Raw genomic sequence first — 24,839 nt, 5'->3', positions numbered from 1 at the left:
AGCACATCTCACTTGTTAATAACAAAACTAAAAGAAATAATTTGTATTTCTCCAGGCTTTCCATGCACAGAACCATTTCAGATGGAGGTTTTCTGGTTCCACATCACCTTCCCCAATATTTCCCCTTTTCCACTCAGGAGCCTTCAGTCCCAACTGGACTCTGATGTCATTTATGTTTCAGTGTTGGACTTGAGAACTCGAGTTGAAGCAGAGCATTTCCCAGCCCTGTCAGACAAAAAAATTTGGACAAAATGTTTTGAAGATTACAAAAATCAAAGGAAAAAAAATGTCCTTATGGGGTAACCTCAAAGGGTCAGGATTCCAGTGACTGTCCTGGAAACCTTTCTCACACCTGCATGAGAGGTTTTGCCAGCAGCTACTGGAACCTGTTCTATTCTCTACAGAATGAAAAATGAAAAGATTCATCACATGAGTCTAAACATATGGTGTTTTACATTAACTCATATCAGCAAATTATCTCTTGAAAATTCCTAAACTACAGCCATGTCTCCTGTTAATGAGCTACTAGAAGAGGAAAAATAAGCCAAGACACTTACACAAATGTAGCTTAATTTTAAGGAATTTGTCTAATTAAGAAATAATTAGTTATGACCTGAGTAAACCAGGATAAATACAGCAAGACTTTTATCATTTATATGCAAATAAAATCATGCCAAAGTAAAATTTCCATAACATTAGAAGTCTCTTCATGCAGTGTTTCTAAATATTTATAACTTTAGTTCCCTCAACCTCTCTCACTCGTTTGCTCTTATGCAGTGAAATAGATCTAAAGAAAGAAAAATATGAACACAGAAGAATCACCTGTTTCCATGAATGTTTCCATCTAAAACAACTAATAAAGGAAAAAAGAGGGTTTTTCACTGCTCTGCTTGCAGTGTTCACTGTTGCAAACTTACATTTTTATGAGTTTCATCTCAGTTAGGGGATTTTCTGAACTTCCACCTATCGAATCTTGTCCTATTTTCATTTTAAATAATTAAATATCTAACTGCCAAAAATAATTCAAAAATAAAATAAAATAAATCCCCCCCAGAAACCAGGTTAGAAGGATGCACTTAGGGTTTATGAAATCATATATTCTTGTTCGTGCTGTGACAGTGCTTTGTGCAGTATTTTGGGCATATTTGGAGGTATTTATTCAAAGAATAGCAAAAAGGCAGCTGGAACACACACATGTGCAGCAGAATGATGTGCAGCTATATTTTCTTAAAATGGACAAGTATATAAGTTAGCCTCTTATTGCTTGCTTGGTGAATGTATCAGTCAGAACTATATTAAAAAATCATTTTATTCCTTGCAAACACCTGTTCACCTGTGACACCACAGGAAAATGGGTTTCATTTCTGCTCCTGCAGCATCTGTGAGCTGAGCTGCAGCTGCAGGGCCCAGTGGTGCTGTGGCTGCCCCCAGGGCACAGAGCTGCATTAATCCCAGCAGGGTGGGAACAGCTGATATATTCTGGGGTGGGGGAGAGACAACCCACAAAGGGTTCTAATTCCATTTCCACAGATCAGACTATGGGATGTCACTATCACCCACCCACAGGTGGTCATCTGCCTCACCCATGGGCTGGGATGCAGATGACTCCCTGCAGTGGACTTAAAATACAGCAGCCAAAAACTTTGGAGGGCACCTGGCCAGTTGGATCCTAGACTCCAACCTTCTGTTATTTTTTAATTTCTTTTTCTAGCACACCATAATTTTTGTATCATTTCAATAATGGAGACCCTCAGGGTCCACAGTGTCATTTTTTCCTCAAAATATCTTCGGGGCTTGTTAAAAATACATAACAGTGAACAGGCTGTGTTTGGAGTCCTGTGAAAGTGCTTCATTATATAAGGACTCCTAAAGCTTGGTGTATAAAAGAACAGATACCAAAAGACTGGATTTTGAAATTAACTGTTCATTCAACTGAGCAAAGATATTTAAATTTTCTCACTTGTAGCCTAATTCCCTCTAATGCTGTTACAGAAAGTCACTGAGTCCACAAATGCTTGAAGCATTCCTATTTCTTAATTTCACACAAATTCTTTTCACAAATTTTGCAAGAATATTGTACTAAATTAAAATTTACCCCTGTATTAAAATTAAAAACCTGGTTAGTGCTTTTGTCTCAAATACATGCAGATACAGCTTTAAAATTATGACCCATTATCCTACAATAATTCTATAGAAATCAAGCATTAAACTCACAATTCTGAAACCACAGAACTAATTATTATATCATATGTTCTATGCTCACTTTTGAGCAGACCACAACTGCAGGGCTGACAGAACTAGGTATTAGAATTACTTGAATAAACTAAATGCTAGCAATTTCCAGATAATCATACACTTCTTCAATTAACACCCATAAGCTGATGGAGGAGATATACAGAATGAAAGGTATTAACATGGGAACAAAGCTCAATTTTCCACTGAAATTTTCTTAGCATCAGATATTTACAACCTGGACTACTTCACCAAAATTGCAGAAAATTTTAAGGCCTGTAGCAAGCAATGTGAAGTCAAAGATTTCTGGAATACAGGCTTCTAAAGAGATTTATTTATGGGCACAGCTGATCAGAATGGATAAAGCAGCACAACTTTTGCAAAGACAGTGGAAAGGTTCTACACAATAACCAAACAAATTTATTCTCAGATGATGGTTGTGTGTTCCCTTTGCAACGTGATTTATAAAGAGCAGAAAACAGGTCAGGGTCTGAAGAAGGAAATGCAGAGTGTAGGGAAAGTGGAAGTGAATGACATAAAGCATCAAGAAAGACAAGGGGAATAAAATGTTGTGGAATGAAGTTAAAAATGCAAAGGCAAAAGAGAAAGAAGGTGGAAAATGAAAAGATGGCAGGGAAGGATAAGGCAGGTAATATGGTTTTCTTCAGGTCTGTAAAGAACAAGGGGTCAGAAAGGGAGCAGCAGCTCCTCTTGCTGTACACAGGGAATTGACAAACATATAATGAATTCATTATGTCAGTTCTTAAATAAAGAAAAAAGAAAAAGAAAAAATAAACTGATTATAGACCACACCTGTATTATTAAGAAACAGAAGGTATAGATAGTCATGGACTTACATTTCCAGGTCCAGGACATAGCCATAGAAATCAAGGTCTTTGCAGCAATTAGGACATTAAGATTCTGAATTTTGAATAAATATCTAAATAAGACAGAATTGTTTTTGTGTTGTGAGGAACAAGAGATGTGGAAGTCTGAGCAGCCAAACTTCAAAAATGTCTGTGTTACATTCTGAAGGTTACTGATGGATGACAAAAAAATTTATTATTAAATTAGCAAGCAAGGCCAGACCTTCAAGACTTAGTCTTGAGCTACAGGACAGGTGCTCTGTGTCGAAATTCCCACTGCAGCATTTCTGTACTCGTAGCAAGGGATCAAGAAACTCAGAACGTGTGCAGTTTTCCAGAAAAGCAAACCAACAAAAATTTACACCTAATAAAAAATGAAAAACAAGGTCCTCCTTGCCATTCATAAAGACAAGAATAATAATTTCTGTTTAACCCACAGTTGGTTGTGTGTCAGGCTGGTTCAAGAAAGGTTTATGAGCAGATAAAGCTTTCCTACCCAAGTATTTTGACTCACACCAATCAGAAAAAAAGAGATGTTTCCATCTTTCCCCTGAACTCCTAAGGTTCCTTCCTTTCCTGCAGGAAAACACAAGTTCTGAAGAAAGGGAAAAGTGCCTCCCTGGATGTTGTTGTTGTACCCAGAACAGTGAGGCCTCAGCAAGGTATTTTGAGTGTTATTATAATACAAAAAGGGAAAAGAAACAAATAAAGCAATCATGCTAAACAGAAAAGAAGCATTATGATGACTTTTAAATGCCTTAAAATGCAATTAATATATAATAACAAAAGTGGTTTCATAGACAATTAACATAATATGACAAAAAATGTTATTAGTCTCCCTGTATTTTACTGAACACATCATTATTCTTTCTGGGAGTGTTCTATTAGAAAATAATTTTTAAAAATACCTAAACCAAAAAAACAACAGACAAAAACCCCACAAAACTCAATCACTAAATGCTAATAAATTTGATGTACTGTCTCAATAAACACATGTATTCCCATAGTTCCTACTGCTCTGCATTTCCACTCTCCCACTCATGAAAGACTGAGTGCCTTCCTTTTTTCGGGATATTCGTAGGAGATGACTGGGGTCTGACATTCCCCATCAACTGGTTTCAGCTCAGAACAGAGCAGATCAGTTACACTCCAGACAAATCTGCCTGTGCAGATAACCAGGTTAAAAATACATTTTTACATTTTTCTTGAAGTTAGAAGCAAATGCGTAATTTTCCTTTTGAAGGAGCAGCATGTTTCTGTGTGCTGTCCATAGATCTCCAGCCAGCATCAGCTGAGATTCAGCATCAGGGGATGATAAATCATTCCAAAAAGGATGTGGCTGCACTAAAATGGACTTACACAGACAAGAAATTCCTTCTCCTGCACAGGATAAATTACAGCCATTCACTTCCAGGGTTTTGCTATAGTAACACTTCCCTTATCTGCAAAAATGCATTAAAGCACTCACAAATCTTTCCCACAAAATGCTCCTCAGCACCTGACCAAGCTAGTTTTCCTCATCATTGTGAAGCATTTCCATTGTTTGCTCCTTATTAAACAGGGAAATTGAGCCCAGCAGGGCTGCAGCCTCACCCTCAACCTGTGCTTCAGTCCTGTGTCCCTGAAGTGAGGCAGTTCACAGCAGAGAGCTGCTGATGGGTCTGAAATCTTTACCCTCCTCTCAGCCCACTTGTCAGCCAACATATCGAAACAATTCTTTGTAGAACTACACACTCCCAGTTTGCTTTTCAGCCCTGTTAACATAAGTTTTCTAAATATCTCAGTCTGTCACTCCCAGTTGCAAGGCATCCCTTCACAGAAGTGTGATCTGCCATTAGGAAAAAAGCTGAGGGCTGATTTCACACCTCGGATTGTTAAGGATTTTTTTTTAAAGCAAATAAAACTCTTTACTTAAAAAAATAATTAAAACTAACTCTTCATTAGCAGTTCAAATTGCCTAGGTAAATTTGGTCACAGCTCTAATTTGCACACAGTTTTATCAAGCTGCTTCATTTCATGCTTGCAGAGGATCACTTTCTGATTATTTCATTGCCACAGACATTTGTTGCCTTTCAACCACGGCAATATCCTTTAAAAGCTTGAATCCTGGAACACCCCACTGGCACTTTGCCACTGATGCTTTGGAGGATGCAGGACTGGACTTCACTGCTGCAGGGTTTCCAAGCAGTGGGAAGTGATGGGAAACGAGCTGCTGCATCTGGAGGCTTTGTCCTGTACCCAAGGAATGCCTTAGCCCAATTCTCATGCATGAACAGTAAAAAAATAATGGAATCTTTTTGCCAATTCTTCTGGACCCACCTGACTTGGAGTAAAGAACAGAATTTTTGTAACTTCAAAACTTTCTGTCATCTTGGCAGTGGCAATCAGCTTCTACAACTCTTCCTGCCTTTCCTTGCATTCTGCCTATAAATGCATTATCCAGGTAAATGTGAGGGTTTGTAAATGAACCCAGGGGTTTTAAATAACAAATTACCCCATAATCACTGGTTTTCAGACTTCTATTTTCACTGGCCCTCTCTTTGACCCTTTGTTTCCCAATTCATTGGGGTTTTATCAACATTGAGCACAAGCAGCCTTCCAGCTTCACTGGACTCCTTTTGCTGTTATCACATCACTTTACAGAAGCACTTGATTTCTTTTTTTTCCTCAAGGAAAGAACTGAAAAGTCACTAACATTTCTTCTCTGCTGGAATCAGAAAAGGCTATGGGTCTGAAGTGGACTCCAAATTTCTGTAAATTATGAGCAGGCTTTGGATGGTGTGCTCCTCACTTATTTGGGCTAGAAAATCCATCTTTAATCTCCACACCAATCTCCTTCATCTGTTTTTCCACATCTGCATTTTCCAATAGCGAATAAACTATTAATAATAATAAATAAACTATTTGTCACTGTCTGAAATTTCTGACTCAGTCTTATTTATTCAAATCTCAAGGGAAAACTAAATATACTTGAGAGCATATTTGTACAATGCAACACTTTTTGCTCCCACTAAACCGGGGCTCCAGGCTCCCTCTTATCTCACCAACCCAGAAGCAATTCCACAACGTGCCCAGAGCTTCTTAAGCCCCTCTTCAGAGCATCATTTAGCAGTTTTGTCAACAAGCTCCAGCAAGCCCCAAAGTAAAACCATTCCATGTAAATCCATGGGTGTACTCTGACCTGCAGAATTCCTATCAGGATGCTCGCTAACAAACCTCTCCAGGAGGAAAAACGAGCTGCTACAGTTTTCTAACACAGTCTGTCTTTGCTGGGCTTTGCATCATCCCTGAATCCTCCTGCTCCTCTTCACAAGCAGCTTTCACTTCAAACTGAAGCTGACAGACATTCCTTGGGCTTTAAGAACACAAAGCACAGAGTTTCATAAGAAATAAACTCTGTTCCTTTGCTAAAAGCCAAATTTTAAACTCATCTGAAAACACAAATGTGCTCCATTGAAAAGACTGGCAGGCCCTGACCCTCAGATGTTTCCACTCTACTTTAAAATATTTTCTAACTTTTACTAGAAATAAAATACTTAAACAGGGAAAGAAGGGATTAACACAGTGAACAAAGTTGTCTGTGTAGAGTTTAATGCTCTCTAATTTAGTCATGTCCTCTAGTTGTGAATCCAGAGAACTCCTACAAGTTTTTCTGCATTCCTCCAAGAGAAAGAGGGCAGCAAAACCCAGATTTTCAATCTTTCAGTGGGAAAAAAAAAAAATTAACAGATTAAGAAGTATTCTTAGCTAATTTAAAATATTCTGAGGTAGCAAAATCTGCAAAGTTCTATGAAATATTGCGATCACCAAAGCTCTGTTTTCTGCCCTATTAACATTTTTCAATTCTTACCCCTGGAGCACATATGCACTAAGTGCAGGAAAAAAATCAGTGACAGCATCATAATAAATCAGGCAGAACATCCCTGGGTGTAGCTGAAGGACTAAAACAGATTTTATCTTTTCATCCTTCCCCCACCTCTGATTACACACTTGATATTCAGACGGTTTGCAAAGAACTTGTATTTTTTCACAAGGATCTCTTCCTTACTCATTTATGTTTTGCTTTGAATTTTTCCTTTCAGAACCACAGTGCTGGGTGGCGGGAAGCTCAAACAAAACCAGAAAAGAGAGAAATTCAAGGATATTTCAAGTTATTCACCTTTCAGTGTACCAAGGAAATCAGGGAGAAAATCCTGTTGTCTTCCTGACTCCATGACACATCTTTATTGGAAAATAATGGGCTGGATTTGAGACAGAGTAATCAGGTTGAGGATTCTCCTTCAGGACATTCCAACCCCATTTTTTCTGCAGGATGGGGGTGAGCTGCTGAGCAGAGTTGGATAACAGCTCAGGAAGCACCACAGCCTCTCAGTCTGTACACTCACATTGCTCTGGATCTCCTGCTAGGTGACATTTTTTGTGCACGACTTACATTGCTTCAAAAAGCCTCCTCTAGGGAAGTGGGTTTGTCTTAATTTAAGCATGTCTTTTGCCAGATCAGATATGAGGGCCATTTGTGGGTTGCTGCACTAACTTCAAAAGTCTACTATGATTTTCCAGGAGAAAAAAATACTCAAGGTTTATACTCAACACATTAAGGTGGAAATCACTGATAAAATAAGAAACAGCTGGCAAATGAAGACAAGGAGCAGCGTTAAAAAGAGAAACTGCAATGTTTTTCTTGCAAGGAGGACGTCAGCAGCTCCCATAAATCCTGTGCAAGTGCTTAACACACATTTCACTGCAGACCCAGATACGAAGGAGATGTTTTAAGTGTTGAAAACCAGCATATGGTAAATTTTAGCAGTGCTGTTTGAGCAGTAGGACCCATCACCAAACTGGGAAACTCTCCCAGGGGAGGAAGGAAACAGCACTGTAGGTACAAGTGGTGATTACTACCCTGCAGGAGATGAAAATGAGGGGTCAGGGATGGCAGCCAGTGAAACGATGAAACGTAAATTTTAAGGAATGTAGAGATTTTAGAGGAGCTAAGATTTTAGTTAGAAATAAGCCTTACTAGAGTTAAATAAAATAAATGAGTAGGCCTTGATGAAGTTAAGAGTTAGTAGTTAACTAATAATTGATTGCTCGTCAGCACAATGTTTAGTTAGCTGGGTTTATAATGAAGAATACACAAAGTGACAAATTGCTTTTAGGAACATAAAACAATTGTGTCCTCCTCAGTTCTGAAACCAATTGAAGACAAGGAATGGAGTTCTACCAAGAGTTCATTTGTCATCTTTGCATTGAAAAGGTAGAAAGGTCAGAATGAGGAAGACTTCATTTACTTCCTCATTTTGGGACCCCTCCCCATGAAAGGGACACCAACCCATTTCAAGGAACAAACTTCATGCTGAATGGCTTTTGGAGTGATTAGCATACGAAGCAGGGAATGGGATGTACCAAAATGATGAATATGGATTTCTATTTTGGGTATTCAATACTTGTATGGATAAAAGGGCTCTGTAATCACCTGGAAGGCATGGTGTGGATTTGGGAGCGATCCCACACACAATAAACACACACTTTCTAACTTTAAACTGTTAGAGAGTTTTTGTCCATCACAGTTGGATATTGGTACTAGATCAATATCCATATTTTTTTAATAAATCACCAGAACTGTCCCCAAGCAGGGGACAGGGCACCTTGTGCTTCCTCTGCCAGAGGTGGGAGATGTCCCTGGGGAGGGGCACAAAAGGCAGCATGCACCAATCACTGAGCACTTGGAATTCTGCTGCTCCTCAGGATCAGCATGGCCAGTGCTGATCTGTGAGTGCACATTCCCAGAGCTGGACGGAAAACAGGAATTGACAGGTCTTCTGTTTATTTTATGCATTTTGGGACAAGGTGGGGCAGTTTTGCAGGTTTTGGAGATCATTTGTTGGGTATTCAGTGAAGAGTAATGTTTTTATTGATAAGGAAAAGAATCTTTGGTAAGATCTTTGTAGTTGATGTACATTTCATATGTAACATTTTCATCTCATCAGAATCTTTTTTATTTCTATTAAAGACACCCATTACTAAAAATGGAGTTCAGTGGTAGTTTCCATCGACCATTTGACAATAAAAATGTATAATTCTGTAGCACCATAGTACAATTCCCCCAAAAGATCTTCCTTTGTCCAAATAAAATTTTCTATTCAGAAATCTAATGCATTCACAATGTTCAGACAGCATTTCCACTGAAGATAAATGACAAAAAATCCATGCAGAAAGCAGACAAATTTCAATTGTATGAAAAACAAGCACATTTACCATTTCCAACCATTGTTTTCGAAATTTCATAGCACAGTGGCTGCAGTTGAATCTTCAATTTAACTGCAGATCTTTCAGGAGCAAATGCACATTCAGAAAATGCACGCTGTCAACACAGAGGCAGAGATGTTATCCCTGTGAGTACTCACCTCGTAATTGGCAATCGCTTCTCGATCGAGGGTTCGGGTCACGGAGACGTCCCCGTTCATCTCATTGATTCTAAAAATTCCTTTTGGGTCTTGATCTACTCCCTTCCCAGAGAGCCGAAACTTTACTCCCTCTGTCCCCTCACTTCTGATGACCTGCATGGCAGGAAACAAGCGATGGGCCACATTGTAAAATCTTTTAAACACATCCTAAAACCACATAAGTCATTTCACTCTTTCAACTAATGCTGAGCTATGTTCCCTGCCAATAAAATGTAGTGATAAAATATGATTTCAATCATTCACAAGACACTGTGCAATTTTTTGTGTTAAACCATGGAAAAGCTACTCATGTCCTTGGCCAGTTCCTATCTTATCTTTAGTGTCTTCAATTTCACTACTTAAAGTTTCTGTTATTCCATCACTGAATTTACTCTATGCCTAGAATTTGACATTTCATTTAATGCTATTTCTTCTTTTTAGTTAAATTGATAGAACAGCTACAACCTTGCAAAAAAAAAAAATAGAGAATATTGCATTGATTGCCAAGAAGCACTCTTATTTCACAACAACCCTTTCCATACCAGAGAGAAATCACACAATTTTTTATTAGTCATTGTGAAGTCATTACACTCTACTTTCAGGTTGGGTTTTTTTTTTCCCCAGTTCTCTTTCAAACCCTTCCTTTCCCAGGGCTTTAAATCAAGGGAAAAATCTCTGCATGAAAATATCAGAATATCCTGCCCAGAATACTCCTGAGTCACACAGCTGGAATTAGTCCACTTCCCAAATTCCTGTTTATGTATATACACATGCCCCATGAGTGTATGGCAAATCCTTGTTACTATCACCTTATTTTGCCATGAGAACAAAATCCATAAAAATCCGATTTCATGGCAGCCTCACATTAGCAACAGTAACATTTACCAACCTGCAGAGTCACACAATGTCAGTTACAAGCTACACACTTTGCAAATTTGGATTTGTAGACCAGAATCTGAAGGATTATAAATTAATCTTGCCCTTTAAGGCTGACAATCTTGCCAAGCCATTTCTTCCCTCTGCTGTTTGGCATTTTTGTTTCTAGCAGCTTCATATTGCTGATTTCCGCAGAAACATTAAGTCAAAAATTTATATTCTTGTCTGAATTACAGCTCAGGAAGAGGAACGGAGAAAGTGGCCTTAGAAAGCTGGACCTTCTCCAATTTTGAGATAATAAATATGCAGGGTGTTTAATAATGTCCCTGAGGAAATAAATGTTTGCTGCCCTATTGCTATGGGTTGAGCAATGCTGGTTTGCCCAGATTACTGGGCAGCGAGATTTTGACTTAACTCCATAATCATTATTCCTTTATTTTAATTGAGAAAAAATTGCCACGAGTTATGAAATAGGAAATCAGCATTTTCACAGATAAAGTTTTGCTTTCCAAACCCTTTGGGGAAGGGAGATATTTTGAAGTAAAAACCTGCTTCACCTCTTTTTTTTCTCTCTCCTTCCAACACTCAGAAACACTAATGGTTGAAGTCTCCTTCCTATGAATTTTTGAGTAAGTCATGCCAAAACACAGAGGCAGACAACACTGCAGGTGACAAAGGGGCAAAGTCACTTTGAGACTTCTGGTTTGGTGATGAAACTCGATCTTAATGGCTCCTACTGAAAAGTTACCTGCTGTTCAGGTCATTTTTGGACCAATTTGTAGTATTTTTACATCAAGCCTAAAAATACAAGTTTTTCTTAACATAAAAGCTATGCTCGAGCTTTTGCAAAGTCATGACCATTTCTCACTTTTGTAGGAAAAAGATGAATTGATCCTTTTCTGCCCTGATGTCTGAGACTTATTATGAGGTAAGTGCACCTTCTCATGCAAGAACAGTGGTTTGAAAGCCTGAAATCAGCCCCAGGCCAGCACAAAAGTCTAACTCAGAGATGTTTATGCTACAGCCATTTCCACCAGAGCCACCAAACATTATCTGTTTATGACAAATTTAATATGCAGTATAAACACAATGCCCCAGTTGTAACAATCCACAATAAGAAAGAAAAACAAATATCGAGCTCTGAAAGGGAATTTGTAAAAAAATCCCAGATATTAATAGGGAAATTTTTCTCCACACTAGATAGAAAAGAATGTAATAATGATGGTGATAATAATACTAATAGTGGTAATAGTGGTCTTTGCAAACCCAACCAGAGGGAAAATTTCTTCTCAACATCAAATCTGGCAAAGATCTCTACCTTGAATTTGATGGTGAGACATCCCAATATGGTGCCTGAAAAGTCTGTGCTCCTTGGAGCTCTCACATCCCAAATCTCATCCCAACCCCAGCTGAAAACCCTCCTTCACCACCTAATGCATGGCAGGAACAGAGTGACCATTGAGCAGAGCTTTTCCCAATGGCTGGATGAGCTCACTCGGCTTTTTGAAGACTTCAAGGAGATGTCACGCTCCCAGTGCAACCCTCTGCAGACGTTTTCCTTTTATCAATTTACCTGTCCATGCCTGCGGGCACTGCACAGCACCTGCAGCCTGGTTTTGTGACACAGAGCACTGAGCTCTGGGGCACCAGGCAGCGTTTGCCCAGGAGGTGTGGGTGGCTCCCAAAAAAGTCATTTTCAGAATGAAAATGTTCTTAAAAAGCTTAATTAGCCACAAGAGGGAGCCGGGCACTCCCAGGAATGTCAGCGAGAACATTACCATCTCCTAATTAAGATGCTTATATAATGGTTGCATAGTTCAAAGAAAGTGCATTTCCCAGTTCACACGGAGCTCAGTACAATGAAAAGTTTAATAAAAGTCAGGCTTAATTTGCCATATGGTTTGGTGCTTCGGCAAGAGCAAGGAAGAAAACAGGAGGATTGTCTGACATCTCCTCTGGCAAGGCTGATTCGGAGCACTGGCACAAACACAGGAAAATTTCACAGGAAGATTTCCTAGCTCACAATGAATTTGCAGAACAATGCTTTCCCTATATCCTGGTGGAGAGAAAACAAGGCCAGACAATTTCTGCTGCAATGTTTACTTGGGGGATTTCACTTTTACTTTTCTAAAATACATAACTGAAATCCCACAGTCGCTGCTACCTGAAGCCCAGACAAAAACAGATATTTCCATAATTTTTTCGCAGCCTCAGGAACTTCAGTGCAGGTTCAAATACTGAAAATGTCTGCACCATATGGCAGTGGCTATGAGTTGCACATAAAGGCTCTGCATTCTTAGGAAATGCTTATTAAGGCAGCACAGGACCCCACCACCCACCCACTGGGAATATGGATAAGGCAGGAACACTTTATCCAACATCCCAATTTCCACCTGTTTTATTCTCCCTTGTTCTGAGCTCACAGGTCAGAGGGGAATTTCTGTGGGCAGATGGCTCAGAACAGACACCAGCTGAGCATCCCACAACAACGTGGGATGTTGGAGGCTGCTCCCTCACCCAGGACACAAGGACAGCACTGGATGGACACTCAGCCATCACTCACTTTCCCATCTCAAGGGCATTTCAGAGAATAATTGGGAATTAAAGCGATCCATCCCACAGGCACAGCACCCACCACAGCCCAGCAAAAGGCTCTGTGATCCTGCTCAGCTGAAAGACACTTCCAGGCAAACAGAGCATCACAGGAGCTGCTTTCTGCTGAACCGTGCCCAAAATGTATTTCCCCAGTGCTATTTTTGGGCTGACATTATGTATCCCTCGCAGCCAAACTCATTTCTGCAATGTGATCCCCCTGTTGTTAGGGGCTTATCACAAAAGTAAATCAGAGTGCTCTCAAGAGTAGAGAAATAGAAGCACAAAAACCCCACGCTACCCTGAGAGAGAGAATTCACAGTTCTGCAGCGCCAGCAAATCTGTCCTAAGCAGCACCATCCTCAGTAATTACCAGTTTTGTTTTTTAAGAAGTGTTTGCCTCAACCACTCCCATAATTTCTTAGTTCTTGATGCCAGGTGAATTATAGGTGTATTATAATAGTTTCACTTTTTAATTAGAAAACTAATTCCACCCCCAGACATGTTCCATGTCCCAAAACTTTTAATTTCAGAGCATTACAGGGTCTCACTTCTGGGTTTTTTTCTGGTTTGTTTTTTTTTTTTTTTTAGGGTTGTTTGGTTCTGGGATTTCCTGCTTCCCCTTGCCTCTTAGGAGGCAAATTTATTCATGGCATATTTAAAGGTGAACTATTTTTTTCCTCAAATCACAATGCTCCACAAGAGCAAAACAATGGTTTAGACCCATTGTTCAGATATTGTTTAAATAAACAGACACTTCCTGTCCTGCCATACTGAAAATTACTCTTTACAGTCAGAGGCTCCATCTGCTCCACACTGACTCAAATACTCTTTCAACCAAAACAAATGCAAAACATTCCCATTGTTATTCAAAAGCATTAACCAACAGAAACTGCTTCATTACTGTAAGCTAAACATACAAAACCCGTGGCTAGAAGGGAATTTATATAGTTTGCTGAGTTTAATAATTTATTATGTAAAAATTAGTACCTCTAGCTTCTTTAATGAAATGTCAGCTAAAGTGTTTTGGTTGAGTGTGGGAGCCAAATTGTGCTCTTTGATGAAGGCAGGTATTGGCCAAACCTGACCTTGGTTTCCTCTCTGATTAGAACTTTCTCCAGATCCACTCCATGTGCAGGAGGCAGGCAAAGAAATCCAGTGGATTCCTTTCCATAAAATTAACAGGAATTACAAAGCTTCTCTAGGTGATTGTGTCCTTTATTGGTGATAATTAGGGATAAACCCAGCACAGGATATTTTTCAGGCACCACATTTTCTTGTTTTCATAATGGACCATTAACTTTATTATCAATAAAAGCACATCTGGACAGGTGCCCTTTCAGGATGTTATCCAAAACATCCAAAAAAGTTGATGGAGACAAGAATGAACAATATTTGCAAAATTCAAGAAAAGCCAGGGACTTCATAAAAACGGGAAAGCTGGCCGGACAGAACGCACATCCAACCAATATGATTAATGCAACATTCTCCATTTATTTGAGAGGAGATGGCAGCTTTTATACACTTCTACACAGTTTACAGTTTACAAAGGCACTCTCATTGGCAAGTTAACATTATTTATGTTTGTCTTAAGGTGGCCGAAACCTCACACTATAAACCTGTGCTACTTCACACCCAGACAGCCCAGTGCTTCCCATCACACCTTAATACAATTTCTAAATGTGTCACAAACTCTGAATTTCTAACTGCTCCACAAACTCTTAATTTCTAATTGCATCACAGGCTGGAAGGCCTCACAAGGCCCAGATCTGAAGCCTTGACTGGAGTAGCTCAAATCTCATTCCAAACATAAATCATGACCTTTGTCTCTCAGAAATTCTGTAACATTCAAGTAAAGAACAGAACAAAACTTCAACAATTAGAGGTGTTTATGGAAAGCAACAACACAGGAGATATCACAGTCCTAAATTTCAAATAATTCCAGATCGGTTTTCAATCTCCAGTCTATGGAAGGGCAAGGTTTACAAAGCTGTGTCCATTTCTAAGAGTTTTTCTGAGAAGCTGAAACCAGCCAGTCAATCTCCCATTAAATCCTGATATCTGTGCTTGCAGCTGGAGGGGTCCTCCAGAACCCCAGGGACAGGATGGAAAGGGAATGTACAGCACAGACCCAACTCTGAGACAGCCAAGGCAAGGGGACACAAGGCTGAGATAAAGAGTTTGAGTTCTGGGGGAGGCAGAGCTGGGGAAAACTACATTTAGTACCTCAGACATTCGTTCTGTGCCATCAGCTCCTAACATTTTGCTTGGTGCTGTTGACAGTCCAAATAAAAATGCACATCTACAAATCTCCCAGAGAAAAGAGATGTACATAGACAAGAGACTGGATTTAACCCAGAAAAACAATGCCATAATTCAGTTATTTTAAACTTGAAGGACCTATTTTCTATTTCAGATCCTGGGTGAAACACATTACTATAAAATATCTGAATTTTGCATTTTAAAATAGAGATTTGGTTGAATTATTGCATTATGCTTCTCAATCAAAAAGATTACCTAAAACTTTAAATACAATGTAATAAATCCTTTAAGAAAGTTTGGATTCTGTGTTTACTTTTGTGGATTATTTGTTATTTATTCTTACATATTCATACACATTTAAATCTCAGTGGCACAGGGCAAAAACTCTTATTACAAGAGTAGCAATTACTTCTTAGTCACATTGTTTGGCACTTGTTCTCTTAAGCATTACAGAAAAAAAAGGAACGTGTATTATTACAATAAGGCATCTGTAAACTGAAGTGTTTTAATATCTGTGCAAAATTTCTGAAATACTCAGCACGGAGTATATAAATACCTTGAACATGAAAACTTTTATACCAACTTTCAGAGAAGGAACATGGGAATAAAAAAAATCAGGCATTGCAATTAAATTAATTACAAAAATGAAAAAACAAACACCGATATTCTCAAGAGTATCCTTTTTAGCATTTTAACTCAGAGCTTTGTCATAAAAAATATTTCAGGAAGTGTCAGATTTAGGAACAAGGCTGGGAGAATTAAAGTGGTTTTAGATTATTTTTGATGCATTTTTGCAAGATTGATTAGGGGCTGCAAATGGTACCCATGTTCCTCGCCTGAAGGCATTCAGACAAAACTGTGAATGCTCTGATCCAGCACCACACTGAGGACTTCATGTACATGAAGGAAATAGAACTTGCACTGCTCAAAAAGTGGGTGAAACATTGCAGGGTTTTTTTGGACTGGAGCTCTACTTCCTATAAAATGTACTATACCAACTCTTCTTTTGTTTCATCAGTGCAAACACAATGTTTTACTAAGTAGAAACTACTGCAAATCTGAAATCTGACAAGGTTCATGAATTCCATAGGCAAATGTTTCAACAAAGCATCTCAATGTATGAAAACGACACAATATATTAAAAACCAGTGAAGTTGTTTCACCACCAGGGCTCCATTTTCCAGATCTTTTTAGAATAATCAAAACAAATAGGATATTTGATATTCAACCAAAAAAAAATCTTCTCACCATAATGGCTTTTTATCATAATCATGCATAAATGTTTACAAAATTCAGATCAACTTTGTAGTGGGATGCACAGGTGTTCAAGTGAAGCAGAATGAATTTATACGTGTGGGAGCCCTGGGCACCAGTGGATCCCTTCAGCCCCAGGTTCATTATTGTTGTTGTACACAGATGCAAGAATTCTCCCTGAAGAACCCTTTCCAGCAGTTGCAGGGATTTAAATTTGAGGATTTAACCAATATAAATAGCTAACAATGAGCATTTGCTCAGAGATCTAAGCAAAGTAATTCAATAAACACATCAAGATGTGCATTAGCTTTTGTAGCAGGTAATTCCTCAGCTTCCCTTTACTCCTAATTTATAAAGAGCAAGAAGATTCATTACAAATAATTTCCCCTTTCCCTGTTCCTAGCAGTCTGCTTCACAAATATATCTGCAGACTCAGGATTCTGCACACAGCACAGAGTTCACAAACACAGGTTTTGGTGGCCTCAAAGGGGAAGGACTCAGAAATGTTCCTTGTCACAGGAGGCCTGGCTGTTTCACTGGCTGGCCTGGCCTTTCAGGAGCCATTTAAGCACCATATTTTATTTGCTGTTTACGTGACTTGCAAACCCTGTCACTTGGAGGAATTGGAGCACCACTCTCTGCTGAGTGACAGCCAGACGGAGCAGCTCCAAAGCTGTGGTCTGCTAGGAAAAACCTGACTGTGATTGACAATGTTAAAAGAAGAACTCAAAAGATCCCCTTAAAAACAAACAAACAAACCAACCAAGGGATTATTTGGATTTAAAGAGGAGCTTTATTGAAAGCTTTTCACAGCTTTAAAAAGGCAGAAATTAAGAGGGAACGTTGCCACATCTGATGATTTGGAAGGGCAGCAATTCAGAATTTAGGACAAAATACACAATGTGTAATCACCACAGGTGTAGCTAAATCTGGAAGAAATGGGAGAGGAGAGCAGACCCAACGATTGTAAATGCAGGCAAACCCAATGGGAAGAAATGATGATGTCTGACTCAATTCAGAATGCTGAATTATTTCTTTATTATAACTGTGCTAAAATACATTAATATATATTATATAAAAAGAGGATACTAAAACTACATACTGCTCTCTCTGACTCTAACTCCAGCACAATTCGTGACTTGAGAGAGAGAGTACAGCCCCGGGTGGGTTGGATTGGATTGGATTGGATTGGATTGGATTGGATTGGATTGGATTGGCCATCAGGCTCAAACAATCCTCACCAGAATCCGACCAAGCACTCACCCCAGGGAAACAATTCTCCAAACACAATTCACATGGGAAAAACAAAGAGCAGAACTAGAAATTATCTTCTCTTTCGTTTCTCTCTGTGCACCTCTATGAAAAATCCTGAGAAGAAGAGAAATGTGCTTGCCACACCCAACTTCACCTCTTCCCAGGTATTTCACAGTGCTATTTATTCTGAATAAGATCAAAGTCTTAATTCAATCCTGAGAGCCTCTTGTGCAGCACCCAGACAAGCACAAGGCACTGCTCTGGGCTGGGAGCACCAGGGCAGCATTTGAGCTGGAATAATCTGCTGCTGATTAGATGAATAATCTGCTGGAAAGCTCTGCCCTGGCTTGTCTGGGGAATACAAAATACAAAAACCTGGCTGCTTGCTCTCCCTGCAGCCACGCTGACTGCCCCTGGGACTCAGCTACAAATGTTATCTTTAGATCCATGCACGCAGCAAAGAAAGGAATCAAGACCTGGATTAAGTGGGACCCTCCAGCTGGGCAGAGTAATTGGAATTGCAGAATAAGACACTGAAGTTGCAGAGCCGACCTGAGGAGCTGAATGGGAGTAGTAAAGTGAGAAAATGGAGCTGATGAGAATGTTTCACCTAAAATGCTCTTGAAAATTAAGACTCAGTTGAAACTGAAGAAATTTCTTGAAGGATTTTGACTAATTTTATTTTTGCTTTCGCTAGCAACCTGATGAGCCTTGAATATAAAAATATTTTGCAATTAAAATGAACTTAGAGGAATAAGTGCCCCATCAAAAGTACTTAATTTTTATAATTGAAGATATTAAAAAAGACATATCATGATGAAGGGTATTTTTTTCTAAATTTGGTTCGATTACATGAAGTCTGTCTAATACTTGTAGATACTTTAAGAACCTGCTTAGCACCCAATTCCCACTTGTAGCAAACAACCCACAGATCTAATTATAGATTTTCCTCAGTCACCAGTTCCCTAGGAAACAAATCCATGGCTCATGTCTTGTTCATGGAAGGTCATAGGAGGAAGATAAATATTTTTCTGTGTATAGAAACTTATCTAGAGGTCACAGGTCTTCATCTCAACAGATGCTGGTGCTTCTGCCAAGGGCAGATGGCAGCTGTGTTTGACAGTTATCTGGGATGTTTAAAACTTTCAAATATTTCACCATGATGAAGCACCGAATACTTCTATCAGTAACTTTATGCTTTTTTTAAATTTTAATTGAGATTTTAATTTTGGTTCTCTACACTCATTTTAATTTTTATCAGTGGATCCACCTCACTTTTCATGTAAAACCATCAGAGCTCAATTCTAAACAGTGTGAGTAGTCACAACTCCTTAAGAATTGTAGGCAGAAATGTAACTTAAAGTTATAAATGGTAAATATAATATATGCTTTCTTTATAATGGCCCTTAAATTACCAATGTCATCACAAACCTGATCAAGTCTTTTACCTACACGCTTGAAAAATCTTTTGTTACCAATTCCACATGTGACTGTGTGTGAAGATCTAACATGGACTACAAGGCAGAAATCTCTGATAATGTTACTCAAAATAAAGTTTTAACTACACTTTGATAAACTTGACTGCTTCTAATTTGAAATAAAAGCAGTCTATAGTGACTAAATGTTAGCACTGACATTTTTTTTTTTTAAATCTAAAACCAGACAATTTTATTTATATTATATTAATCTACTGTATTAGTAAAAACCCTAATCATACTTACTAACACTGAAAAGAGATTTAAAAAACAAGAAATGAGGTATTTACCAGAGTGACTTCTGCTTGGTTTTATTAAAGCCAAGCACTCAGTTCATAAAGTGGAATAATTACTTGAGTAGTCAGAAGAAAACGAAGGGTGGATCTCTGATCCTGGTATTTTCACTGCAGGTTTTGCCATTTATTCTATGGCAGTTTAATTTTTAAATGGTAATTTGAATTGGAGCAGCCTGTACCCCAACATCAAACACGCAGAGAGACCCAAAACCCAGAACATCTGCTCCTTCCCAGCTACTCCACAAAAATACAGGAGGTCTTTGGAGTGAACTTTGAAAACTACTGATGCACTTCTGAAAACACAGAAAACGGATGCATTTCAAGTGGAATCACAAAGTGCTGGCAGGTACCATGAGATCAGGTTCCTGTCACTGCTGCACACCAAGGATTTCTTTTATGTATCCACTGCAAACAGCTCTGCCCCTCCTTGTGCCTTTGTAAGGGCTCTCTCCAACAAAATTGCAGACAATGAGAAATTATTCCTGCTTACTCACATCAAGATAACTCTGTATACCTAATTCTGGACTTGCAAAACTATTTAATTCAATATTGCAACAACACCAATTACCCAACCTGAATTTATGCAGAAAAGAGCTGCTCTAGGTTAGTGTGATAATTCATGCAAATTTCATAATTTCCTTCCTCAAAAAACTGGAAGCTGAGCCATAAAATTTAAATGCAGAGAGCATCTACAATTTGTGACTCAGCAAGCCAAAAGTTGTCGCTGCTCCAAGTGAGGGTGTCTTTGTTTTAGTCTCATCTCCTACTGACACAGATATTTGCATCAATATTTCTGCATAAGCATTTGCATTTGTGTGCAAAGGTTGGCATCTATACCTGGAGAAACTGTGGAAAAAGGCCAAATTTGGAACAGGAAATACTTAAACTACTCTTTTTACTTAGTGAAAGCTCTCACAGTCCTTAGCAAGTGTTATCTTAAGTGAACCAGTTGCCACCGATTTTCTCTGCTGGCAAACAAATGTCAACCTGATTTAATCTAACTATTCATTTGTAATAAAAAACTCCACAGAAAGCCAAAAATCTCCTACAGAAATAATCTGAAACATTGAGGGGATTACAAGGGTATTGGAAAGCACTGCACAGATGCTTGCTTTGAGCTCCAACAGATTATTTTAAGAGTATGAGTAAGATTTTCTGGTATCTCTGAGAATAAATAACAAGTAATCCACAGGATGTTGAGTGATCAATTACACTGTGTTTCAAGTTTGAAGTAATCTTTTTTGAGAAGCCTTATTTCAGAATTCAGCCAAACTAGTGTCTTGTTTGCCATCATAAGAAAAAATGCCCTCGAGTCAGGTGACACGAAAATATTTGTCAAAATATTTTCCTGGGTTTCAAAACGCATTGATAAATACAGATCTTTTCCTCAACTTTCACTAAGCAACAAATAAAACTACAATGTAAAAATGTGGAGCAAAGATTCTCCCCATCATTCCAATGGTAGCATTGCCCACTCTTGTGGAAGATTCCAAAAAGTTAAAGATAGAAATGCAAGATGAGTTAAAGCTTCAGTCAATAGGCTCCTTAAAGACTACACATAACAACCTTTGGATCTTTTGACCAATAATTATTAAATATGGGCTTCAAATATAAATGCTGTTTTAAAATATGAAACATTTCCAAAGTCTAAGATGACCTTTAAGGGAAGCTCTAGACAGAAACTGTTAACATGACAATCTATACTGCATTATTTTCAGAAAATAACTTTCTAAGCTGCCTAAAATATGGTACTATTGCCTTACACATCACCAGCAAAATAAATAAATAAATAGTTAAATAAATAAACTTTTAAAATGCAGCTTAAAAAAAAATTCATTTTGGCCACTTATCTCTGTTTTTATCCCATATGCAGCTGTGTTTTTCAATGTTCTGTGAAACCCAGTCCATCAAAGTCTAACTTAATTCTTTTCTTAACAAATATACCTTAAAAAACAGTATTTCATGACATCTAAGACTGCGGGAAAGAAATGTTCCATATTGCAATCCAGAATGGAATAGGTGGTGGCTTCTATTAGCAACGATTAAGAATTAAAATATTAATCTTGAAGAACCCCTATAACACACAAAGAACGTAAATTCTGCTCTTGAATTAGTGGAATAAAATTTACTTTTTAAAGGAAGGAACCAGAGGGTAAATACACACAAGGTTCTAGAATAAAAGGTTTGATTTTGCTCAGTGATGGCCTGAGGCCAAGAAAAAAATTAGTAGGCAATAGAAATAATGGAGTCTCCTTTCTTTAACACTGCATTTCATAAACTTGCAAGTTAGTATCAGCCTCTGAATTTATCATTTATCAGTTCTTAAATCTTAATTACAGTTTTTATACAATTAAAACCAAAAAATTGCTGGGATTTTTAATCCACTTGTGGCTAAATACAAGATATTTTTCCATTGCCTCTAGAGGCTTTATCTTTTCTAACTCAGACAAAATTAGATGCTTTCCAGTCACATACAATTGCTTTGCCATAACACTGTTCAAAGTCAAAAAATACTATTTAAAGCTAATAGTAAGATTTTGTGAAAGTTTGAGCTGTTAAATTACTAAAGTGTTACAGACATAGGATTGGTGGATAATGGCTATGGCGTTCTTTGTCTTGCAGAATGTAAATGCAGCTAATAGTGTGGAAAAAAAAATCATTTTAATACTTAGCTGAGATTGAAGAAAATAAAGGCTAGAGAAAGATATTCAAGAAGTAAAATTCACACTGAATAAACCAGAGCAAAAAAGCAAAAGGGGGATATTTTTATAAAGTATTTTAAATGTTAGAAATTCCCTCTTTTGTAATAACAAGATTTTTATTTAAATGAGCTCAGGAGTCACGGGGGTTCTGTCCCATCTACTAGAACAAGCTTAAGCAATTTAAACCTGACTTTAAAAGAGAAGTTTAATGCTGTTTAATGGGAATGATTCTGACATCATCTAGTCCTGCTATTCTAAAGGATATGTTGGATTACTAGAGAAAAAGTCCCATTGATCTGGAACAGGGTCTGGGAGGTGGATCCAGCCCAGGAGTGGTCCTGATGCCAGAGCATCCTTGCAGTGGTGTCTCCCTCAGTTCAGTGTTCTCAGGGCTTTATCCCGTGGTATTGTAAATGCAGGCAAACCCAATGGGAAGAAATGCTGATGTCTGACTCAATTCAGAAGGCTGAATGATTTCTTTATTATAACTATGCTAAAATACATCAATATACTATATAAAAGGAGGATACTTAAACTACACACTACTTTCTCTGAGTCTAACACAACTCATGACCCTCTCTGAGAGTCCAGCCCCAGGTTGGATTGGGTTGGATTGGATTGGATTGGATTGGATTGGGTTGGATTGGATTGGATTGGATTGGATTGGATTGGATTGGATTGGATTGGATTGGGTTGGATTGGATTGGATTGGATTGGATTGGATTGGATTGGATTGGATTGGATTGGATTGGATTGGCCATCAGGCTCAAACAATCCTCACCAGAATCCAACCAAGCACCACCCCAGGTAAACAATTCTCCAAACACATTCCACGTGGGAAAAACAAGGAGCAGAAGTAGAAATTGTTTTCTCTTTCATTTCTCTCTGTGCACCTCTATGAGAAATCCTGAGAGGGAGAGAAATGTGCTTGCCACACCGTGGTGCTTAAACCTTGTCATCTATCCTCTAGTGATAGAGTTAAAACAGGAGTCAAACAGCAACACAGGGCTCCAGTGCCACTTTAAACTGGCAAAACACAAATATCCAACCATCCCCTGCTCCCCTTTAATGTGCAGAGAGCAGATCCAGCTGGATTGTGCACCAATGTTGGAGCCACAGCTGCTCAGGGCCTTGGCTTTGGCTCTGGAACAGCACCAGCCAACAGAGGGGTTTTGGATTTCCAGCCCTAACCAGGCACTGGCACATGGCTAACCCAGGGAAAAGAGAAATCACACCCAAAGACAGCACAGGATTTATTCCACGGTGTTTACACTTCATGCTAACCACTCCTTACTGCTAGTGGCATTATTAAGTGATAATCTATAATCACCCATGGCCATATTTGACTTCAATTACATCGGTGTGAGTCCAAAATTCACCCAGTTTTCATAGGCATTGCTTCAGCTCAGTGTTAGCAAACAGCCCAGTCCGTTCTCACCAGTTCACACAGGCTCAGGTCACTGCTGCAGTTCTATTACTCAAGACAAATGACAGCATTAACATCTATTTCTGATGTAATTAATTGCTGTCTCCCTATATTTAACTGCAGTTATATTAAGACTAAAACATCCAGTGATTACAAATATTATATTATGTACACTACTGAATCTGTTTTACTACAGATTTACTACATATCTTCAGGTAAAAAGGATTAGACTTCTCTAAAATATTAGTGAGTCTCATATGAAAATAGAAATATATGGAGAATAATAATATGCTGACAACTATAAAGAAGGTACAAGAGCACACCCATCCTCACAAAGAATTCAGCAATAAACTTAAAATAATGTCTTTTTCTCTTCTAATTTAAGGGAAATGCAGGCAAAACTGCAGCAATAATTAATGAGGCAAAAAGAACCTTTAGATTAATGGAGCAAGTTAGTTTCCCCAGGATCAGGTACTGTTGCTTAATTTTTACCACAAGTTAAGGCTACAGGCATATGATCACAATTCTCAAATAGAAGTAAAAAAATATTTAATGTGATTAGTAACTTTTTTAAAATGCAAATTAATCAACAACCCATTGTGGAGGTAAAAAAATAATTTAGCAACATCTACCAAGATTATTAATAATTAAAAGCACCTTAATATGTATGTTTCTATGGTTACACTTAATGTGTTTAGAATACAGAAAGATCTTAAAACAGTCCCAGGATTTCCCAGCTAATATGAAGAGCAGAGATGGCTTTGAAATTGATCCTTAGAAAGAATAGTCAAGTCATTTCAACTGCAAATCATTAATTTCAATTTCAGCCAGAGAAATCAATGGGCAAGAACATAGATCTCTCATCAATTTGGACTGCTTCTCTACATCTATCACCTTGACCTATCTTGGGGATTTTCAATTGACAGCACAGTACATCAACATTAAACTAAACATACAGAAAAATAAACACTGGAGAAATTTATATTAGGAAATTTAATTGCTAAATTTAGCCCTTCTGCAATCTCTTGGAGTGGAAGCCTGAAACCACCCAGTTAAAAACCCCAAGTTCAAATGACCCCAACCTCCAGGACAATTCCTGCATGCGGGACAGCTCAGGACAAACAAGGGATGTGCCAGCCCAGCATCCCAGGGGGGACAGCA

General features: G+C 38.4%; 1 protein-coding gene across 2 annotated transcripts in view; it reads right to left on the bottom strand.

Moving 5' to 3' along the window:
• CDH13 (cadherin 13) overlaps nucleotides 1–24,839 on the bottom strand; it is a 459,552-nt gene that overhangs the window by 233,640 nt on the left and 201,073 nt on the right. For both annotated transcript variants that reach the window (XM_085589891.1, XM_085589892.1), the window contains exon 5: nucleotides 9,503–9,655. In XM_085589891.1, the coding sequence (XP_085446017.1) occupies nucleotides 9,503–9,655 (153 nt within the window). The remainder of the gene's footprint in view (nucleotides 1–9,502; nucleotides 9,656–24,839) is intronic.

Source organism: Lonchura striata, chromosome 11 (genome assembly GCF_050655825.1).
Source record: "Lonchura striata isolate lonStrDom1 chromosome 11, ASM5065582v1, whole genome shotgun sequence".
In the NCBI taxonomy this organism is placed as follows: domain Eukaryota; kingdom Metazoa; phylum Chordata; class Aves; order Passeriformes; family Estrildidae; genus Lonchura; species Lonchura striata.
This window is presented reverse-complemented; position numbering and strand designations above follow the sequence as displayed.